Source organism: Mycetomoellerius zeteki, unplaced genomic scaffold (assembly GCF_001594055.1).
Source record: "Mycetomoellerius zeteki isolate Tzet28-1 unplaced genomic scaffold, Tzet1.0 scaffold96, whole genome shotgun sequence".
Taxonomy (NCBI): domain Eukaryota; kingdom Metazoa; phylum Arthropoda; class Insecta; order Hymenoptera; family Formicidae; genus Mycetomoellerius; species Mycetomoellerius zeteki.
Genome location: NW_017257999.1, coordinates 1,918,270 through 1,937,828, shown reverse-complemented (window position 1 = coordinate 1,937,828; position 19,559 = coordinate 1,918,270). Strand labels below are relative to the sequence as shown.

The 19,559-nt window shown below is 37.1% G+C and overlaps 1 protein-coding gene across 4 annotated transcripts in view; it reads left to right on the top strand.

Moving 5' to 3' along the window:
• Positions 1–19,233, top strand: part of Sap47 (Synapse-associated protein 47kD) — an 83,541-nt gene extending 64,308 nt beyond the window's left edge. For 2 of the 4 annotated variants that reach the window (XM_018460704.1, XM_018460703.1), the window contains 5 exons: positions 4,083–4,223; positions 5,582–5,721; positions 6,775–6,926; positions 9,346–9,519; positions 15,183–19,233. In XM_018460704.1, the coding sequence (XP_018316206.1) occupies positions 4,083–4,223; positions 5,582–5,721; positions 6,775–6,926; positions 9,346–9,519; positions 15,183–15,376 (801 nt within the window). In that variant the 3' untranslated portion in view covers positions 15,377–19,233. Of the gene's footprint in view, positions 1–4,082; positions 4,224–5,581; positions 5,722–6,774; positions 6,927–9,345; positions 9,520–10,631; positions 13,325–15,182 lie in introns of those variants that run through there. The other 2 variants (XM_018460705.1, XM_018460706.1) reach the window with 2 other exon arrangements.
• The last annotated feature ends 326 nt before the right edge of the window (positions 19,234–19,559 follow it).

Sequence of the window (19,559 nt, the reverse complement as noted above, 5' to 3'; positions counted from 1 at the left end):
TATCCGCAATGTCAGTATAGGATTTCGATTGGCTGTAGCAACCAAAAATTGGCTGCTGCAGCCAATTAAAAATGCTATTCCATATTTTACCATCTAATTTACTGCAGCAGCCAATCTTTTCTTTCAGTGTGCCTCTCTGTCTTATGATCATTCGACGCTTTGATGTTCTTGTATCTACCTCTATAGCATTTTGCTTCCTTGGCATCCTCAACTGCTTCATCTCTTCATAGTTTTTCCGTAGTGCAGGAATTTGTCAACACTTGCGATCTATTATGCGAGTCACGTTTTCTGTACGCGTGACTGCAATATCAATTTTTTTGCTCTACACAGTTTTTTTGCGTACACTGATCGCGGTCATACCTGATCGCGGTCATATCATGATCAAAATTATTTTAAGGCTGTCTCTTGGCTTGACGGATCCTGTAATGGATTTCTATAACGGCGTCAGGTCGTTGAAGAGAGATTCGAGCATCACGAACGAGTTTTCATAGCAACGCTGGAGATAATCAGTTATTTCTGCTTCCGTCGCAGATCGATCATAAAGCGAATGGAAATTTCTATCATATTTGATTAAAAACTTGAAATTAAAATAGATTGTCCGCAGAACTTGATATTATACATAAAAAATTGTTGACTTCTCCTTTAAATAAAATTCTTACGATTTTGTAGGCGTCTTTTCCTTCTCGAAAGCGATAATAGCCGGAATGTTCTAAAAATATAGTCGAGTAATTAATAGAAAGAAGTTAGAAAATGCAATATTATAATTACGCAACTTTATCAATCGGAAACAGAAGGAAGGAGGAGATAAGTTATTAAAAATTATGCAAGTATGTTATATAATTCTATAGCGATAAAAGAGATGCTTCTATAATAAAATTGTGAATTTTCTGATAAAAATAACGTTTAAATGACCAGAAACTATTGACGATGGCATCGTATTAGATATTTTAAGAGTTGTTTATTTTTTGAAAGTTGCAATCCCGTGGGAAAAGAAAGCAATCTGATTCAATATTTATTCTAATTTAGATTGAATACGATGTACATTGTTTTGTAAATTTTCCTTTCAAAGTTTCAATTCTTATAAAATCAAGACTTATGGGATTTCCTAAAGATTCATAGGATTGACATACGAATAGTTCTTGTTAGTTTTTATACAATAGCTGACACGCTTTCAGTGATTTTTCGTGTACGTCAACGCGATGCTATAAATCAAATTTGCGATGGCACATTAAGGTGTGAAAATATAGTATATATCTTGGTGGTAAAATAGATTCCCGAAAAGAATCAGCCAGGAAGCGATTAATCGTCGAGCTCGTTTGTAATCGCTAAGAAATCGATTTGACGTGCTATATCTTTTACCTTTCGTCGTTCGGCTCTTTAATGTTCCGTTTAACGCAAATAAATTCAATCTACCGTGAGAAACGATATATCGATTCACTTTGATTGAAAGACTACCTTCGTACAAATATATTTACGGAGATGCGCGAAATTATGAAGTACAACGTCGACATTTAAAGTTTCGTAACATTTGATATAACGAACTAATGCATTAAGCTTCGTAAAGAAAACAGAGACAAAAGTTCTATTCCAAATCTTGATTTATCGTTTATAATTCTTTTATAAATTCATTAAACTATGCACAGACGTTCATGTAATCACTTATTTTTCAATATTAAATCTGTGTTTAATTAAAAATCAATTTTTATCTTTGAATCAGCTAAAAATTTTACAGCTTTTAATATTTTATATTTGAAAAATGTTCTAGCTTTTTATTATTTTATTATACCCTTTTTACTATCAATTTTTTTTAAACGTTTTGTATCTTCTTAGTTTATCGATATTACCAAGATTACATTAATGTCACACTTCGAAGATATATGGGTGAGTTTCTATATATTCTGAACATATGACATTTCCTTCCTTCCTTTCTCTATTCTCACAATGATATTTCTTATTCTGGTCTCGAGATTGTGCTGATATTTTGTTACTGTCATGCGCCGATTGCACGAATCGATTTATCGACGATGAAGTCAATATCCCGCTTACAAGCGGGAACACGCATTGCAATCATTTCATCGAGAATCTCTCGGCTGCTGGGACTATACAGCTATTCCGTGTATAATGCAACAATGCTACAAATTTATTTGGTGATTGCCATCGCAATGGTACGCGGTCGGAATCGCGTATCGACTAAACAATTGTCACGAAGAAAAATAGTATTCGAGAAAATTAGTGACACTTTAGCCGGAAATTCGAGTTACTATTCGCTGTAAAAACGAGACGCAGGTAAGCATACATTATAAATAAAATAGCAACCTTCTCGACGCTGAATCGGAAAATAAATCTGTCGATTCGATATCTATAACACGCCAATTTTGTTTCATTTGCTACACCTCTGTATTCGTGTTACCCCGAATGATCTATAAATATTTCCTTTAAATAGTCAGAAATTATGTTAAATTAAATTTAATTTTCTCAAGCGTACAAACATGTCGGAAATGAAAAATCAATAATCCGATACGCATTAACAAGAATTGCGATGTAAACGAGAATTTTATCATTAAAAAACTGACTCTTCTGGGTCCATTTGGTATCCAGTAGTTCTTAAAAATAAATTGAATCTACTTTAGCCATTAAGCGCAGTTATTTATTTAAAAAAAAATTCTGAAAAAAATTATGTAAATCGCTTCGTAGAACACAAAAAGCTTGATTTTTATACGAACTACGCAAAATTTTTACATTCTGCAACTTTAGTACAATTTCTGCGAGAAATTCTGTGAGAAATGTATTTATAACATCTTTTCTTTCGAAATCGAATAATGGCATTTCCTTCGATCCACACGAATGCGCGTGGGAGAAGATTTATAGATATTTGTAACCTTATAAATACAACCGACCCTCGTTAATCACACCTCTCGACTACTGTAAATAGAAATAATCGAAATACTCTTTAAGAAAAAGGTAGCTCGTAAAAGCGAGTTTAATTAGATCTTGAAATACTTGAATCATCGTTGAGTCACAAGATGCTCGTTTTTCATCATTTACTTATGCAGCGTCAATCCGTTTGCAACATTTATCAATAAGTTTCTACGTATATTTCACGACGAAACTCTACGTCAACGTATGTGCTCTTAACGATCAATAAAATATATTTTATAACTTTTATATGTGAGAGGATAACTCTTATCCATGATAAAATGTCTTCTCTTCAAGAAGAAAGTTTTATTATAACAAACGTATACGTTTAATGATCGGAACACGACCAAAGGATAAAATTGTGCCATCAATTCTTATCCGGAACTTCCGTATAGCGTGGGACGTCGTGGTTACATGGTAAAGCGTCTCTGAAAAATTGAGCGATCTCATTGTTTCTCACTCGATCGCAGTGGCAAGAAATTGTCGAGATTTACGCTGCATTAAGCAGTACACTTTGTGTCTTCTTGCATGTAACATATACTGTCCTTTATCCATTTTGTTTCAATTTTTGTTTGCTTCAAATTCGGGATAAAAAGAATCTTTAATTAAAGGAATCTTTAAATAAATCGCTTTTGAGTATAAATAATTATTGTGAAGAAGAAGATAGAAATTTGACCTCATACTTTCTTATAAATTTTGAATAAAAATATGTAACAGAATTAAATTTTTATGAGATACATATATAAATGTTTTACATAATTATATAAAGAGTATAAAATAAAATTTTACGTGAAATATTTTTAAAAATCTATTTTTTTTTAAAGAAAAAATGACTTATAATTGCATCAACCATGTGGATTCATATCCCTGCAATTCGTTAGAGGAAAACACATTAAATGCAGACGTATTCTCGGTAATCTCGGTGCTAATACCTGCAAACGGGAAGGAATTAACGGTGGCAAATCACAGAGTGTCATCCATGCGGTAATAAGCTTTGAAATGAAACTTATTGCAGATCCAGCACTATTTCTATCACCTATTAGCATAACGCTCTCGCGTTAATAACCCAGAATCAGTTTCAAAACTCATTTTATTCGCGTTTGCACCTTTGTCCTCAACCTCTTCTGCGATACGCTACTGACGTGAAAATTAATTTTCTGTTTCAGAGGCTGATCGCTGAACTCAATAAGGAACAGGAGGCTTTCATCGCTAGCAAGCAAACAGGCGAGAAGGGTGAGGCTGTTGCACCGTGGGTTGGTGCGCCAAATGAGGACGCGCTGCGTGAGGAGTGCTTGTCCCTCTCGACCGTAATTATCTTTTTCATCCTCTTTGTCATACGAACGTAATCAATATGGATACTTTAGTATTCGTTTAGCACTTTAGTATTACTCCTTCGAGACACAAAAAAATGGGTATTTTTTGAAGGTCTTAAAACTTTTTTTTAGATTTCTATTCATTTATTAACACGCCTTTTCCTTATTTCAAATCAGCACAAAATTTCAATATAGTAATAACTTGCGCATTTCGAGATTTCTTTGTTTTGTTTATGAATTGTAAAAGCTAATTCGTGGTCATTCTCTGAATATGATTACAGAATGTATATGTTGTCTTATTCATCAATTAGTGTTTTATACAGAGAGTGTAAAACTTTTTTATATTTTATTATTGGAGAGATTAGATTTTGTTGTGATTGATAGTTACTAATTCGTCTACGATATTAATTTGTTTTGTTGATACAAATTTGTCCGCTAAACTATTTATGTAGATATTGCACAAGATTATTGCACAAGATTATTGCACATTGGATGCATAAAACTATCTTTATTAAATTTAAGCACTTTTATTTGACGTATGAAACAGTGCATTTCGAGCATCGCTATTAAATTTTGCACAGAGGAGATATAAGACGAATTTATAAATTATGCGTCACAAAGATAACAGTGCATGGTAAAATTTGCATTTATTAACTATTATATCACAAGAATGACGTGGAAATGTCACTGGATTTTTCTCATTCTCATATTCTCGTTTCATAATATTTTTATTTCATTTAGTTTCATTACATTTTTATTTCATTTCAGTTTTATCACATTTTCTAATATAAAAGTCTTAAAACTACAATCGAATGTCATTAATAAAAATAGTTTCATGCAACATGCATTGAAAATTTTATGCGATATTTTTGATAGTCATTTCTGTCCATTTTTTATACGCCTAAAGTTGGCATTTAGATTTAATTATAGCGCAAAAAATAAATCTTAAATAAAAGTCAGAAGTCATGTTTTATAATTTAACGAAATAACTTTCTGGAACAGTGTTGTATAATTAATATGTAAAAATAATATGCGATGTATATACATATATATATATATATGCAAAATTTTTCCATAATTACAATAAACATGTTTCTTCCAGTGGAGAAATAATAATATTGCTATAATAATATATATATATATTTGTTTTAATGATTTTAATTATTATTTTATAACTTGAAACTGCTGGTAGTAATTAATTAGAAAAAATATTTCCATTTTTGAGAAAAGAATGTTTCCGTTGTTTATTTATACTTTGCTATTTTCTTACGCATCGTTATAAAGGATCACGAATTTGGCTTTAGTCAAGCCGGCAGAATTAAACGAGGATTCAACCTTCTCATGGATTTCAGGATCGACGTAATTTCGTGAGAGCACCACCACCAGGCGTAGAATTTGCTTGGGATTTCGAAGCTGTTCAGCCAATGGCACAGGCCACCCTTGCCCTGGATCCGAATCTTGAAGCTATGAGGTTCGAGCTTGTCCCGAAAGTGTAAGTAGATTAAAATATGCCTTGTTATAACGATCCATAATGTCGCTCTTCCACTCTATTTATTTTATATCACGAAAATGTCGAAAATAATAGGTTTACATTTTTCAATTAATTCTCATTACTTTAGAATTTTAAATGACTTTATTAATTAAAGCTAAATTCATTATAAAGCAAGTATACGTTATAATCTTGCATACGCGTTATATGCGATATATAAAATTAATAATTATGATATGTATTTTATGTTGTAAAAATAAAATTGCGCTCGGAAAATCACAATTTTGATCGCGCAATGATATATTATAAAAAATTAAATAATTATATTGGTTATTACATTATCGTTACGTTTATGTTAGTTATTCCATTGTCGACGAATGAGAATTATAAAGTTTGTATTAATTATAAAGTTCATTATCAAAATATAATTTCCATTATGAAAATATAATTTAATTTTATTATATATATAATTGACTTGTTCATTAATTGAACTTGTTTTCTCAAAGTACCGGAGATCATGTTCAATTAATTTTATATTCTACGAAACATGAAAGCTAATTAAATTACGTCGTAACATGAAAATAATGCATTTTGTTGTGTGTGTCCTCGTAATTTCGTCTATTTCAGTAAAACAATGCATGAAATAGAGAAAAAGGTCAGAAAAGAATTTTATAATGGATTGATAACGAGCAGTCAATAAAAATATCGATAAAAAGTTAATGCACAGTTTGCTCTCTTATTATTACTCGATTTAAACGATTAGTTGATCTCACCACTTTGAAATTGACTGCGTTTCCCTTTCAAGACCTCTGTATATAAATGTCAAGGGCTACAGAGCTAAAGCTAAGCCCATTACCGCGCGAAAGTGCCGTGCAAGAATATAAGTACATTATGTTGATTTAATTGTCTCGACGATTAATCGGTTTGCAACTTCGATGAAACTGTTGCGAAGCGCAACATTAATTAGCGTGAACGCGAATCCTGATCCCGGAACCTGATCCCTTCGTTGAAACCCCTTTATCGATTTCGAGAACTCATCCGACCTATTTGCGGTAGTATATCCGAGGAGAACTTCTGGCGCAACTACTTCTATCGGGTGTCCTTGCTGCGTCAGGGTTACGAGTTGAACGCGATGGCCAGCCAACAGCAAGCGGAAAGCAACCCCAATCAAACGCTCGCCAGCACCGATAGCATCGATCATACTCAAGGTAATTCGTTTACTCTGTTTTATTTTTTTTTCTCTGTTACGTAGAACGGTTTGCGTAGTACGCCGACGTTGGCATTGCCACGTGATTAGGTTCTTCAGTTTTGCTCGAGAGCATCGTTGCTCGACGCGCTTCCTGATCTGTTAATATCGATTACGAAGCACGCAGCTTTCTATAAAACTAAAGGGGATATCCTATATGCCGCTAGAATAGACATAGATATTAATGAGCCAAAGTCTATTCAAAATTTTATATTTAATTGAGCAATGTGTACTTTTAAATGAAAGTAAAAATAGCTTTTATACTATTGTGATTTCAATCAAGATGTCCAATTAGACAATTATGATACTAATTATTATATGTTAATTCTATTCGTGATTCTCAACGTAATATTCGATCAGATTTTTCGACTAAAGTATTATTCATTAACAGTCGGAAAATTGCAATTGTCTACGCGGCCAGGACTTCCCCTTTGACGTCGCGGCACGACGTCTTGCCGAGGTAAACTCCGCCGAATTGAATGATGCAAGCTGCAAGATGCAACCTGCGGAAAAGGGCAGAGAGATCGGCGACGTCGCGCTGCATTTACGCCTAATTTGCAATTCCGATTAGCAGCGTCCCACGATGGACCTTTTTGCATGGTGTGGAGTTTTTGAGATGGTGTGTCTGTAGTGGCGTACGTTTTCTGTGCAAATGTCATGCCGGATGCTGGGAACGTATTGATCCAAGGGAAGCCCGAAATTATCATCTAAAATTTAATCGGCCGAAGATGCCGTTTAACGTCTTTAATATTTGACAAGATTATCGAATTTGAAATTGAGTTCGTGATTACTACGACTCAGACGCATACAGCATTGCATTTACGTAATCCACGTGAAAGTTAACGCAGCATGAAATCGATACGCTGATATTTTGATACAAAGTTGATATTACATAATGTATCATGATATCACGATATATTAATAATAATTTCTTCATGTATAATTTCATTGTGCGTATAAATTCATGTGAGAATAATTTACGTTGGTAATAATTACTAATAAGCCCCATGTTCTTTCATGTGTGTGTGTGAAACACTATAAATACTTAAATTAATTTCGTTCAACAAAAGGAATTTTGAACAAGACTTCATCCCTTCTACCATAAACTAAATGATAGAAGGGATGAATACGGAATTTTATTCGAATTACATTTTTCGGGCGAAGCAGTGTAATTTAACGTAGATCGTCGACGATCTGTTCAATGCGTTCCATCGTGTACATGAGCTTTTGCACGAAACGTGGTGTCACATCGGAATTACGGTATTGGAGAAAGAGAGAGAAAGGGAGAAAGAAAGAGTAGAAGTCTCCGTTTATCTTGTGATCAATCCTTAATTATGCAAACAATGTAATTGCGATCGGTGCAGATGAATTAACGGATTAGGGAAAATTCTCGGTGGTCGAGTCGGGAAATCGATTATGGGGAAATGGGCGAACGCGTTGAAATGTCCTTAAAGCCAAAGATTATTCTGTGAATAGGGATCTGGGTTGCTGTTACTCTTTCTCTCTCTCTTTTTCTCTTTCACGTTCCATCTCTTCACCGCACCGTGTCTCCGATCATTGAACCGAAGACTCTGTCGTCTCTCCTTTGAGTGGAGGAAAGATCCGATTTCGCTCCAGTTCTAGTGTATCGCGAGAAATTGAATCGGAAAGAAAATGCTTGGAAATTCAGTAATATTCGGTCGAAGAAATACGAATATCCCAAATATTTCTCAGATGATGAAAGAATCGTATTTTCACATTCTAAGATTTACGAGCGGCATTTCGCAGTATCCTTAAATGTCGAGAAACATCCCGGGGACTTTCTCTGACATTTAGACCGTGAATAAAGATGACTTTTGTCGCCAATATAAATGTAATATTTCGATTCCATTCGCTATTTCATCGTGCGTGGCTCAGTCCCGAATAATAATAATCGGTCTTGACATTCTTGAAAAATATCACATACGAAAAAGTCCTATAGTATTAATATGTCATATATATTATAGATTTTCGTATGCGATATAGATTCAAGAATAGATTCCTTAGAATCACACTCGCGTTAACAGTTACTTTCGTGAAAATTTAGGACGCGCGTGTTTAATTTAGCGATATCTCATGCTTAAATTAATTAACTGTCATTCCTCCTTCGCGATTAGATTAATCAAGGTCCTTTCGCGTTGCTGGAACTGGGCGCAATCGGCTTCGGCAAATAATCGAGGCACCCCTGTTCATTTGCCGATCGTTTGCGTGCGAAATCAGGTTCCAGTAGACTTAGTGTTAGTATTAGATACATAAATACACGTGCTAATGTACATAATAACACGCATCCTCATGTACACGAACACGTACATACGCGCACCCCTACCCATATAGTTTAGCCGTCAGTGTTGTCTTGCGAACAGTTCAAATGACCACTGGCCAGACAACCACCACCGGAGTCACGACGGCGAGCAGTAACAGCGCGCTAGCCGATTCGCCAGGTCACGAGTTCGTATCCGATACCATGAGGGTCTCGGACACAGACCTCGAGGAGGTCCGAGAGGGGATGAAAAAGCTGGGGATGCAGCCACCGAAAGGTCAGTCGTTGATCGTTGGTCGTCGTTAACTTTCCCGCACACGAGATCAGTTGCGATCTGTCGATCTCGCCGTCTCGATTGCTAATTCTCGTGGCTCTCCCCGCGATAATCTTCGCCGATAAGATGCAAAGATATCACGGTGATGGCAAGAAACGAGAATAAGACTCGGTTCCTAAATGGATTGCGGTACTCGCAGAACGGTTTGACTTTTAAATGAGAATTTCCGAATTTCTATGACGGCAGATTGTATTTGTGGAATTACTTTTGTCTAGAACGATTTACATCCAGAGACTCTTAGATTTCCCCCATTTCCTTGGTTTTCATTAGTTACGACCACCAACGAGATTTTGCATAATTATGTGAAGCCGTTCTCCTTATTTGCTGGCGATTAACGAACGGTACCAAGCAAAATTGAAATACTAATTGTATGGAGTTTGCTCCATACTAATTCAATCCTTATATAATTGCAATTTTTTATTATCATTTCTGCAAGTCTTTAACTATATAAAATTAGATTTTTAAAAAAGATCTACATCGAATGTGATTATTCACATTATATAGCTTTTACAAATATAGTTTTGGAGGAACGCAGAGGTCGTTCCAGGTAATTACGTTCCGCTAAATTGTGTCTCGTTAAATAGCAAAATTTGTTATCGGCTAAGAAATGCAGTTCTTGAAAACTGTTTCTTAGCCGGAGATTATGTACCATTCATTGATCTTACCAGCAAAACGGAAACGGGTCACCGAGGTGATCGATGCAAGAGCTCGATCTGTGCCACGACACGGTCCAAGAGTACTCTCCTCGTGAGTATGAAATTAATGCCACCGCGCGAAAAGCCTGACCTTAATTTCTCAATGTGTTACCATCACCACCAAGCTAGTGTCGTTTCTTACGTAGCTTCTCTGTACATCCCTTCAATCTTCCTGTCTGTGCTTTCTTTAGGAATTGCTTGTTTCCGAATTCTTAGTGTGTGGCAACGACGTGCCCTCGTGCGTCATGTCGTTGCCAATGTTGAACGTGTGTTGCGTTTAAACGTCTCTCTTTCTTTTTTTTTCTCTCTTACATGGGCGCTTTGACTAAACGACCGCTTTTCATTCTATTTTGTCAACAGCCTAAAAGAAGAGGAGAGTGCCCCCCAAATGCCATTATCCAAAGCACACCCCTCAGAGATATACATGCTTCCCACTCTCGAAAACTGACAATTTCAGTTCTTGCGATACCGAAACTTCTTCTCGCGTCTCTTTCTCTCTCCCATACCTATTTCCGTCTCTTTTCTTTCTTTCTCTGTTTTTTTCCTCTTTATTGCTCCGTTTCTGTTACGTTCGATCGCGAAACCACCCCCTCCTTGACACGAACGTTTCCACGGGATGAACAGCGTGTTCCTTCTTCGCGGATATTCCGTTTCCGATCGTCGGCAGCCCACGCGATTCCGTGCCAGTCGCAAGGATCAGCTCTATTAAATGCGACGTCGAGTACGAATCGACGAAGAAGTTAGTATGCAAAGTGTGAAACGCCTCCTCTATGATTACGGAACGAAATGAACGCGCGTAAGAAGCAGCAAAGTCCGATTTAAAAACATTAGGCGATCAGATCCGTCATTGAAAACATAAATTAGTGTGGTAGACAAATTTTCACGTGAAGTAGCGTTTCAGTCTCTCTGTTGTTAGTGATTGTAGTGACTTTAGAGAGTACTCGATTTATATAAAAATCTCTCGAATTTTACTTTCACGTAGAAGAGGGCTGAAATGTCTTGAACGGACACTCTGAGGGCATTTTTATATTTCCAATTAAGGGCATACCTTTTAACGGCCGCTCGTTGTACGAAGAGACAAGCTGTTACTGATCGGGAGAAGCGCAATATATTTTTGCGCGATCCTTTTAGATACAAGTGTCACGATGCATTGGGGAACGCTTAGTTCCGGCATTCGACGAGACAAGTTTGCAATCAGCGCACGTTCGCTGTAACGCGTATCGCAGCAAAGGGATTAAGCAAACCGAGAGAAGCATACGTATACGTATATATAGCCGGGTGCAATGCCGCGTGATTATGACGTGGATATCGTTATTATTACTGTCACACTGCGAGGTCATTGCACTGATTGTCATTAAACGCTAATATCTGAATCAGTAATGAGCCTAGAAATGAGACAATTCACGTCGCAATCAGGCCGGTGATGACGAATTGAGAATCGACGTGGGAAGCGAAACGCTGGCGAACAGCGTCGGGGACAGGCAAAAATTCAACAGAGAAAAAAGAATATTTTAAACGCGAGATACTCGCAATTTTAATTTGGAAAATGTTAAAAGTGATATTTTTTATTTTGAATATTTATGTCGAGCAGATGTATTTGAAATTTTGCCCAGGCCCTTTGCAAAGGCACGCTGAGCTCGTCGAATCGCGAAAAATCGAACATGAAATGCAGTGGAAAAGAGAAAAGGAAACGTTAGATAAACAAAACGTCGTCACGTCGAAACGTTGCGCGCACGTACGCGAATGTAATGAATAAAACAAGATGCAAACAACAATAAAAGGGAGGTTCCGCGAGAGAACGAAGAACGAGAAAGAAAATAACGTACATACACAACCGGAGTAGTAGCAAAAAGATATTCAGCTACGTGTATGTTTGGCCGTTTTGCCATTGCCACTCTCTGTCTCTCTTTCTCTGTATCAATTCCAATTAATCTAGCCTGTTCTCGATTCTCTCCGTGTCTTTGTAAAGCATAAATAAGCAACTAAGCAGAAATGACGACCGAAGAAAAGTATAAAGAAATCGGGAAGTGTAACGCAGTTATTGATGAAACGCGAGAGATTACGTTGCGCAAACTGTAAACTTAATTATAAGTATATCTTCGTAAGAGATTAATTAAATGGAGACCTAAGGAAAATAAAAGAGAAATATATATGTATAAATATATATACTACTGCTAAATAAAATATAAAGACAGTGACGCGATATTTGTTAATCCGAAATTTTTCCTCATGATCCACCTCGCGATATCACTTGTCTCCCCTTACTATTAATCAAGTTCCAAGAAAATCTGCAGATTCTTGTAAAAGTATATCGAAGAAATGAAAATCTTAAATTGTGAGAAAAGAGAGACGATTTCGCGAGAACCGGGTTATTGATGGAGAGCATTTGGATTTTTATCGCGTCGCTGTAAAATTCGTTGAATGACAATACGTGTTTTACCGGGAAACGAGCTATAATACCGCTGGTGCCCGGCACTCTCGTGGGTGGTGTAGCTATTGTAGTATTTTTCTTTCGATACGAAAAAAGCGGCTGCCGGAGAGGGGGGGAGGTGCGACCCGTATAAGCGACACCTGATCGTCCGCTGATGGGAAAAACGGAACAGGATAAATTAATTATGCGCGCGGTGAATTTTTTTCCACGCGGACAGCAAACGATTGGGTAGAACGTAAATGCGTCCGACGAGCGATTCGTATGCGTCTATCGTAGAGATTTATGCGAGAGATGCGTTTAACGCCTGTCGGGAAAAGAAGATAAAACGAACGCACTTTTGCGATCGGTAAAACCCCGCCCGCGGCGATGCGATGTCCTATAAATTATTGAAGTAGCGTTAAGAATTCTGTTTTTCTGTTAAAAATTATTATAATATCGCAGGGAACGTCGACATTAACAGTATTACGATGATTAGATAGATTACAGGGTTTTATTTAATACTTGCGTTTGGATTTTGTACATTTATAGTATTTTATCACGTGAAGTCAGCAAAGTTGAGTCTTAGTTTTTTTTTTTAAGTTGAAAAGATCATACATTTCATACGTATTGTTTAATTCACCATCCGCCATATGCTGCATCGCTTTTTTTATCTTTACATTTATATATATTAAAATTGATGGGAAGATACAAGTAAAGGATTTGTAGAGATGCAGCATGATTATCTTGAAGTAAAATAATGAGCGATACGATTTTTTCGCACGTTATAGCATTTATATTTGATTATATTCTATTTTTGTAGCATTTATATTTTATTATATTCTATTTTTTTTAATTTAGTATATACTATGTACAATTTTATGGAGGAGACGATTTTTGTAAAAATGTGCACGAAAATATCGGATTATTTGCTTTCGTGCAGTCCAATAAAAATCGATGACAACTGAATTATGACTCTCGCTTCTCGGTGCGCACTTTTTTTCTCCGCACGACTTTTCCGCGTCGGGGATATTGAAATTATCGTCCGACATATGTAGGTAAGGACAAATCGATAGACGGAAAGCGACTTTGAGTAAGCATTTTTAGTAATTCATGTTATTTCGAGAAAGAAAAACGTCTCGCGAGACGGCCGGCCGTCGCTGTTATTTCCTATCATTTACTTTTCTTAGAGACAGCTACGTCCAGGTACATTTGAGCTGAGTCTTAGGATTACCCGTAAGCTCGTTTTAGTTGTTGGAGCGTAATACGGGGATAAGACAGGCGATGCGACTGGAAATGCACCGCAAGAAGATATTATTCAAGGTTAAACATTCTTAGAGGCTGCAATATTTATATTAATGCCTACTACCACTAGTTTATTCTCGCACAATTTTTAAATCTACGCACGTAACGTTAGATAATTTCGCGCTTGAACGATGATTTATTTTAATGTAACGGTGTCCAAAACCTGCGTTTAAACTAGCGCGACTAGAATAAAAAAAAATGTATGCGATTTGAAATTTTATATAAAATTTTATATAAAATTTTACTCTCTCCCGAACTACAGGTCGTCAAAAATGAAATCCATTTTAATATTTTTTATTTTGGTGTTTTTTTCGCAATGATCCTCTCGGACTAAAATTACTTACTCTTATATTCGCTTTTTGGCACGTGCGTACAGTATTGATTTTTATAACTTTATATTTATCTATATAGCACGATTTTGGACACCGTTGGCTTGAGGATTGAGAACGCAACGAGGATTATTCTCGCGATAGTGTACCTATGAATAATCGCATTCCCGAAGCGTTTAAGTCGCGATATTCCGATATATTAATTACTTTTGTAATTGCGAGTCAGTCACTTTTGTAACAAGTACGTTAAGCGAAACGTGATTAACTCTAGCTACTCCTCCCGGCGATTCGCTGTAATTTCCAGAGAGTTATATAGTCGGTGATCGTGTGATAAACGTCGTCGTCGTCGTCGTCGTCGTCCGCGAAACATAAGCGTAGAAAGAATAAGAAAAAACGCACGATCGCGATCACGTTGTACTCGATAATCGTGTAATATATCCTTTCTCTGTCTTTCTTTCTCTTTCTCGCTCTCTTTCTTTCTCTTTCTCTCTTTCTCAAGCTACTAACATATCCTTGTCTTTAACGCGCTTAACGAACCGAACTCAGAGCGAAAGCTTTCGAAACACAAACGTCGAAGCCTTTCCCTCTTGCTTTCGTTGCTCTCGTGTTCTCTTTCTCCATCCCTTTGATTTCTCCAGTTCTGTTTAATTTGAGTTTTGCTCCTCCTGATACTTTTACAATTTACACAATACACACACACACACACACACTCATACAGGTACACACTTTAAACACATAAAATAATTTCCGTGCACAAGAAACTCAGATATTCAGCGCGGAAACACAAACAGACGAAACAGACAGACAAACAAGACCAGAGTGTGGCCCTCTCTGCAAAATAGCTACAACGCTGCTTGTGCCTCTCCGCAGAAGAAGATTGGGAACGTGAATTGGAGGCCGAGCTAAAGGATTACGAGGTTGTAACGGGCAACAATAATGGTGGCAGCAGCGGCCAGGAGAGGAGCGTCGCGACGGCCACAAAAGACACCGCGGCCAACGATAATGATTGGGAGAAGCAGATCGACGAGCTACTCGCCAATGAGGACGACGAGGACCTCAAGTGAGCCGAGGAGATCCTCTTTGTGACCGGATAAAAGGGTCGCTCCACGTTGAGATCCCGCGCGAATAGCGAGATCGGCGTGCTGATTTTCGCATTGAAACTTTCTCTCTGATACAGAGAAGCTCGCGAATTTCTTTTGTACATTATTATATTTTCTCGTTAATCTCCTGATCGGGACCGTACATTGCCGTACAAGAAGGAGAAAAATAAAACACAAAGCGATACTCTGCGAAGATCGAGTCATTGATGAACTATTTTATTTTCTACGAGATCGAATCGACCGATGGATTGAGGCTCATATTGTGCGTGCGTTAATTTTACGATATCGTAACGCTATTTTTTTAAGGAGAATCTATTTTATATCTATTTGATCCAATGACAATTTGTTCTATACATGCTTTAACATATAAGAAGAAAGACTAACGAAAGTTTGGCAAGAGCGATTTAATTTTTTTTTTTTTTAGATTTCGATTGTACTTTCTTTCATTCGTTACGTAAAGAACTCGTGCTACTTAAGGACGGCAATCTCTCATCGTCGTCGTATATTGACACGAAAACTTAAAAGTCCAATCATTGAGATCGATAGGATTCTTTTCGCGTATTGGCTTCTTTAACATGGAGAAGCTGCGAGAGTCGTGTTTTATTTTGGCTCGCAACTGTCTCCGCATGAAATCCCGGTAAAATAGAATACATGAAACCGCCCTTTCGTAGTTACAGAATATAGTTACAGGGGAGCGTCTCAAAAGAATTCCTCCTTTTATTTCGATCCATCGTCGATCTCCTAAGGGAAAGAAACGCGAATAAAAATGACGCGAGATTCTTTGAGATTCGTCTCGTCCTCGAGAAGTGTGTATCGGGATAAAACGTAAGGGTATAAATCGGAAACCGCACGAAATATTTCCGACACACGGGAAATCACTGCTGTAACGACAAATGTGAAAATCGTAGCTACATAAAGGATAAAAGAGAGAAAGATAGAAAAGAGAGTCTGCCCATCGTTTTCTTTTCGTTTCTTTTTTAATTTCTCGAAAAGAAAAGCAGCTTTTTTACGATCCTCGAACACGATGAACACGATGGTCCTTTCTCCTCCACCACTGCCGTTTTACAGCTTGGTGGTGCAGCAGAAAGACTCACGTATTCGTACGATTTTCATCAAATATATATATATATTCGTATAAATCTTTGTGCTTCTATCTCCGAACTACAAAATGACATCCGGTTGTTGTAACTCCAGAGAGAGAGAAAAATGTTGGAGAACATATGAATTAATTAACACCACAAGCTTATGTCAATTATCGGGCGCTCTTGTCCGAGAACGTAATGTTGATTGTAATAATAAATATCTTCAAAGTTGTGTGATATTAAAGTAAAATTAATTTGAAGCTTAATCGACGGAGATGCATGGCAACACGGTTGTTATTATACGAACTCTCTTCATCGTGATCGAAGGATCGACAGTTTTTCAAGATAAATTACACTGCCGTGTGCCGAAGGACACCGTTTCGAGTGCGGATCGACGATTACGGTGGTTGGTGGTGCATTTTTTGCGAGTCTAGGTCGCCCTACAAAATTAACGGTTCTCGAATAATTATGAAAAAATTGTTTTTCATAATTTTTAAATGTATTAAAAGATCTCTATCTCGTAAGTGGACGCTTCGAAACTAAATGCGCCGCTGGTCGTCATCCTTTCTTTACAAGCCGACGCTTTATCGCAACGGCGCTTTTCGTTGTTGATTGCCAGCAATTATCGCTGATCGAGAAGCGATACAATCTACGAGAACATGTCAAAGACAAAGATTGATTCGACTAATATCTGTAATCTGATGAACTTATCGTGACTTTGCGCGGAATGTCCTACGATTGGAAAAGCGGAAAGGCACTAGATTTAGCGATGTCTTTTGTTCAGCATGTATGTTTCTGGCGAAATCCGTAGATAAGATGCGAAGGTTGTTGTCGGCGACGATGACGACAACGATGACGATGTTGAAAGGAGAATGTGTCGTCTTTTAATTCGTTTTTGTCGATCACGGAAGTGTTCCGTTATGCGTTGTTTGTATTGTGTCAAAGTGAATTATACGCTGTAAGAATGACATGTTCGCGTTGTCTGTACGGACGAAATATCGTAATAAATCATTGCATTGACAGAAACTCTAATGGAGCATATATTGCGCTGTTTCATTTGTAAAGGCTCGAGCACAAAGATTATCTAACTTGTTCCCAACAGAGTCGTAAATCAACGCACAGGGATTGATGTTAAACGTATGCCATAACAACTCTAAAAACAATTATGACATATACAAATGTGCATTTTACAACTCTGTTGATTTACAACTCTATCCGAGACAGTTACGATAATATTTGAACTCAAGCCCTATCTTGTAAAACACGCCGGCAGGAACGAGGTTTTCAGTTTCGATTGCATGAAAAGTCGCGCGGCGCAACATTTTGTTGGGGCAACATTATTCTCGGTGTGACATACCGTCCAATTGTCCTCTGGCCAACGGAAGAAACGGGAAGAAACAGTTGACTTTCGGAGTTAGATTCTTGCGACAATAAAATCTCGCGTTACGCGAAACTACGGTGTTTACCAAAAATATTATTGATTAATCGCACAAAGTAGTATCCTCACGTGAATTATAAAGAAGAACAACAGTTTTATCGGGATATCTTCTCCGTGCAGACAAACGGGTCTAGCTCAGGTCGCAAGAATTTGTCGCGTTCGCATGTTAACGTAACATCAAGTAACGCTTATAATGAGATCATTATCGTGCCAATGGCACGAATATAACAAAAGGCAGAACGCGAGACACGTACGAAAAGGTGAACAAACGTCGGATCGAAGCGAACGAATGAAGGCAACTGGATTTATAGTGGAAAAAAGAGAACATGGACCCATGAGTTTAATTACTGTTCTTATACGGTTTTATTACTTGTGTCTAATTACCTATAATAAATTTTGGCGGATGAATTTTATTGAATAAGTTATCGTCATATATTTTTATCGTACATCTGATGCTAAATATGAATTGTTTGACTAGTGATTTTTATCACAAGAATGTGAGTTAGGTCTATGTAAATGTATACTGAAGATATAAAAATATTTGCATTTCACAATCGCGGAAAGTAGATGCATTTCAGAATCGCGATAAAAATAAAGTGTTTAACAAAGAAGTAAATATTTGCGCATTAAACTCTTATTTTATAAATCCTTCAAAAGGTCCGCGTTTTCCACTGTAAATCCCGTTCGACGAATAATAAATCGGGAATAAACAATCATCAAGCAGGTCGACATTTGCGTTTCCCGTTGAGATGTTCGTTTTGCGTCGTACACCGTTGCACGTCAAATCCAGGTGTTTAGTCAATTTATATACCATGAATTACTTTTTCTATCCCTCCTTTCAAGTAGTCATCCCCGGGACGAAAGGAGTACCGCGGTAATGCGATAAGATCGTTTCTCCAGAAACCGCACGGCGAGCGGCTTATACGATATGTATTATTATATCAATACTTCTCTCACAACTCGAGAAAAAGTCCGCTCGCGTTCGGCTGTGACCGCGCGAGCCATTTGAAGAAATAAAAAAAAAAACGCTGCTTCATCCGCGTTCATCTTTTCCCAAAGAGAAGCTCGTTGTAAAGTTTCCATTCGTGTTTTTAGTCGATAGGCTTGTAATAAGATTTACTTAAGGAGGCGCAATTCACCCAGGCCTAAGTCTGTCGAAGTAAAGCAAAGGCGATAATCGCATTTATCCGCTCTCTTTATTATTATGCGCGGGTTCTCGAGGGAGCCCAAGAAAACAAAACCTTTGTTCCTCTTCCTCCCAAATCCTTCGACTGTACAAATATATAAAATCGCGAGAAAAAGAATTTCTCCGTCTCTTTCTCTCTCTCACACACCGGCCGAAGTGATTTAAAAAAAAAACGCGAGATTTATATATGACATAAAATTTTTCGCGCGCAGAAACGTCGTCCTATCTTCCGCGAAAACGACAGGAGATAAACGCGATGGCCAGAAATCGAGGTGTACTTCGGCAGAATAATAAAGTGAACTCTGTGAATTAATTGTGTAATAAAGCTATCCTACGGTACTGTGCATTCACACTCATAAAAAGAAAATGAAAATGAACATACACCCGATACCTATATATACATATATGTATATGTATACATGTATACATATGGATAAATAT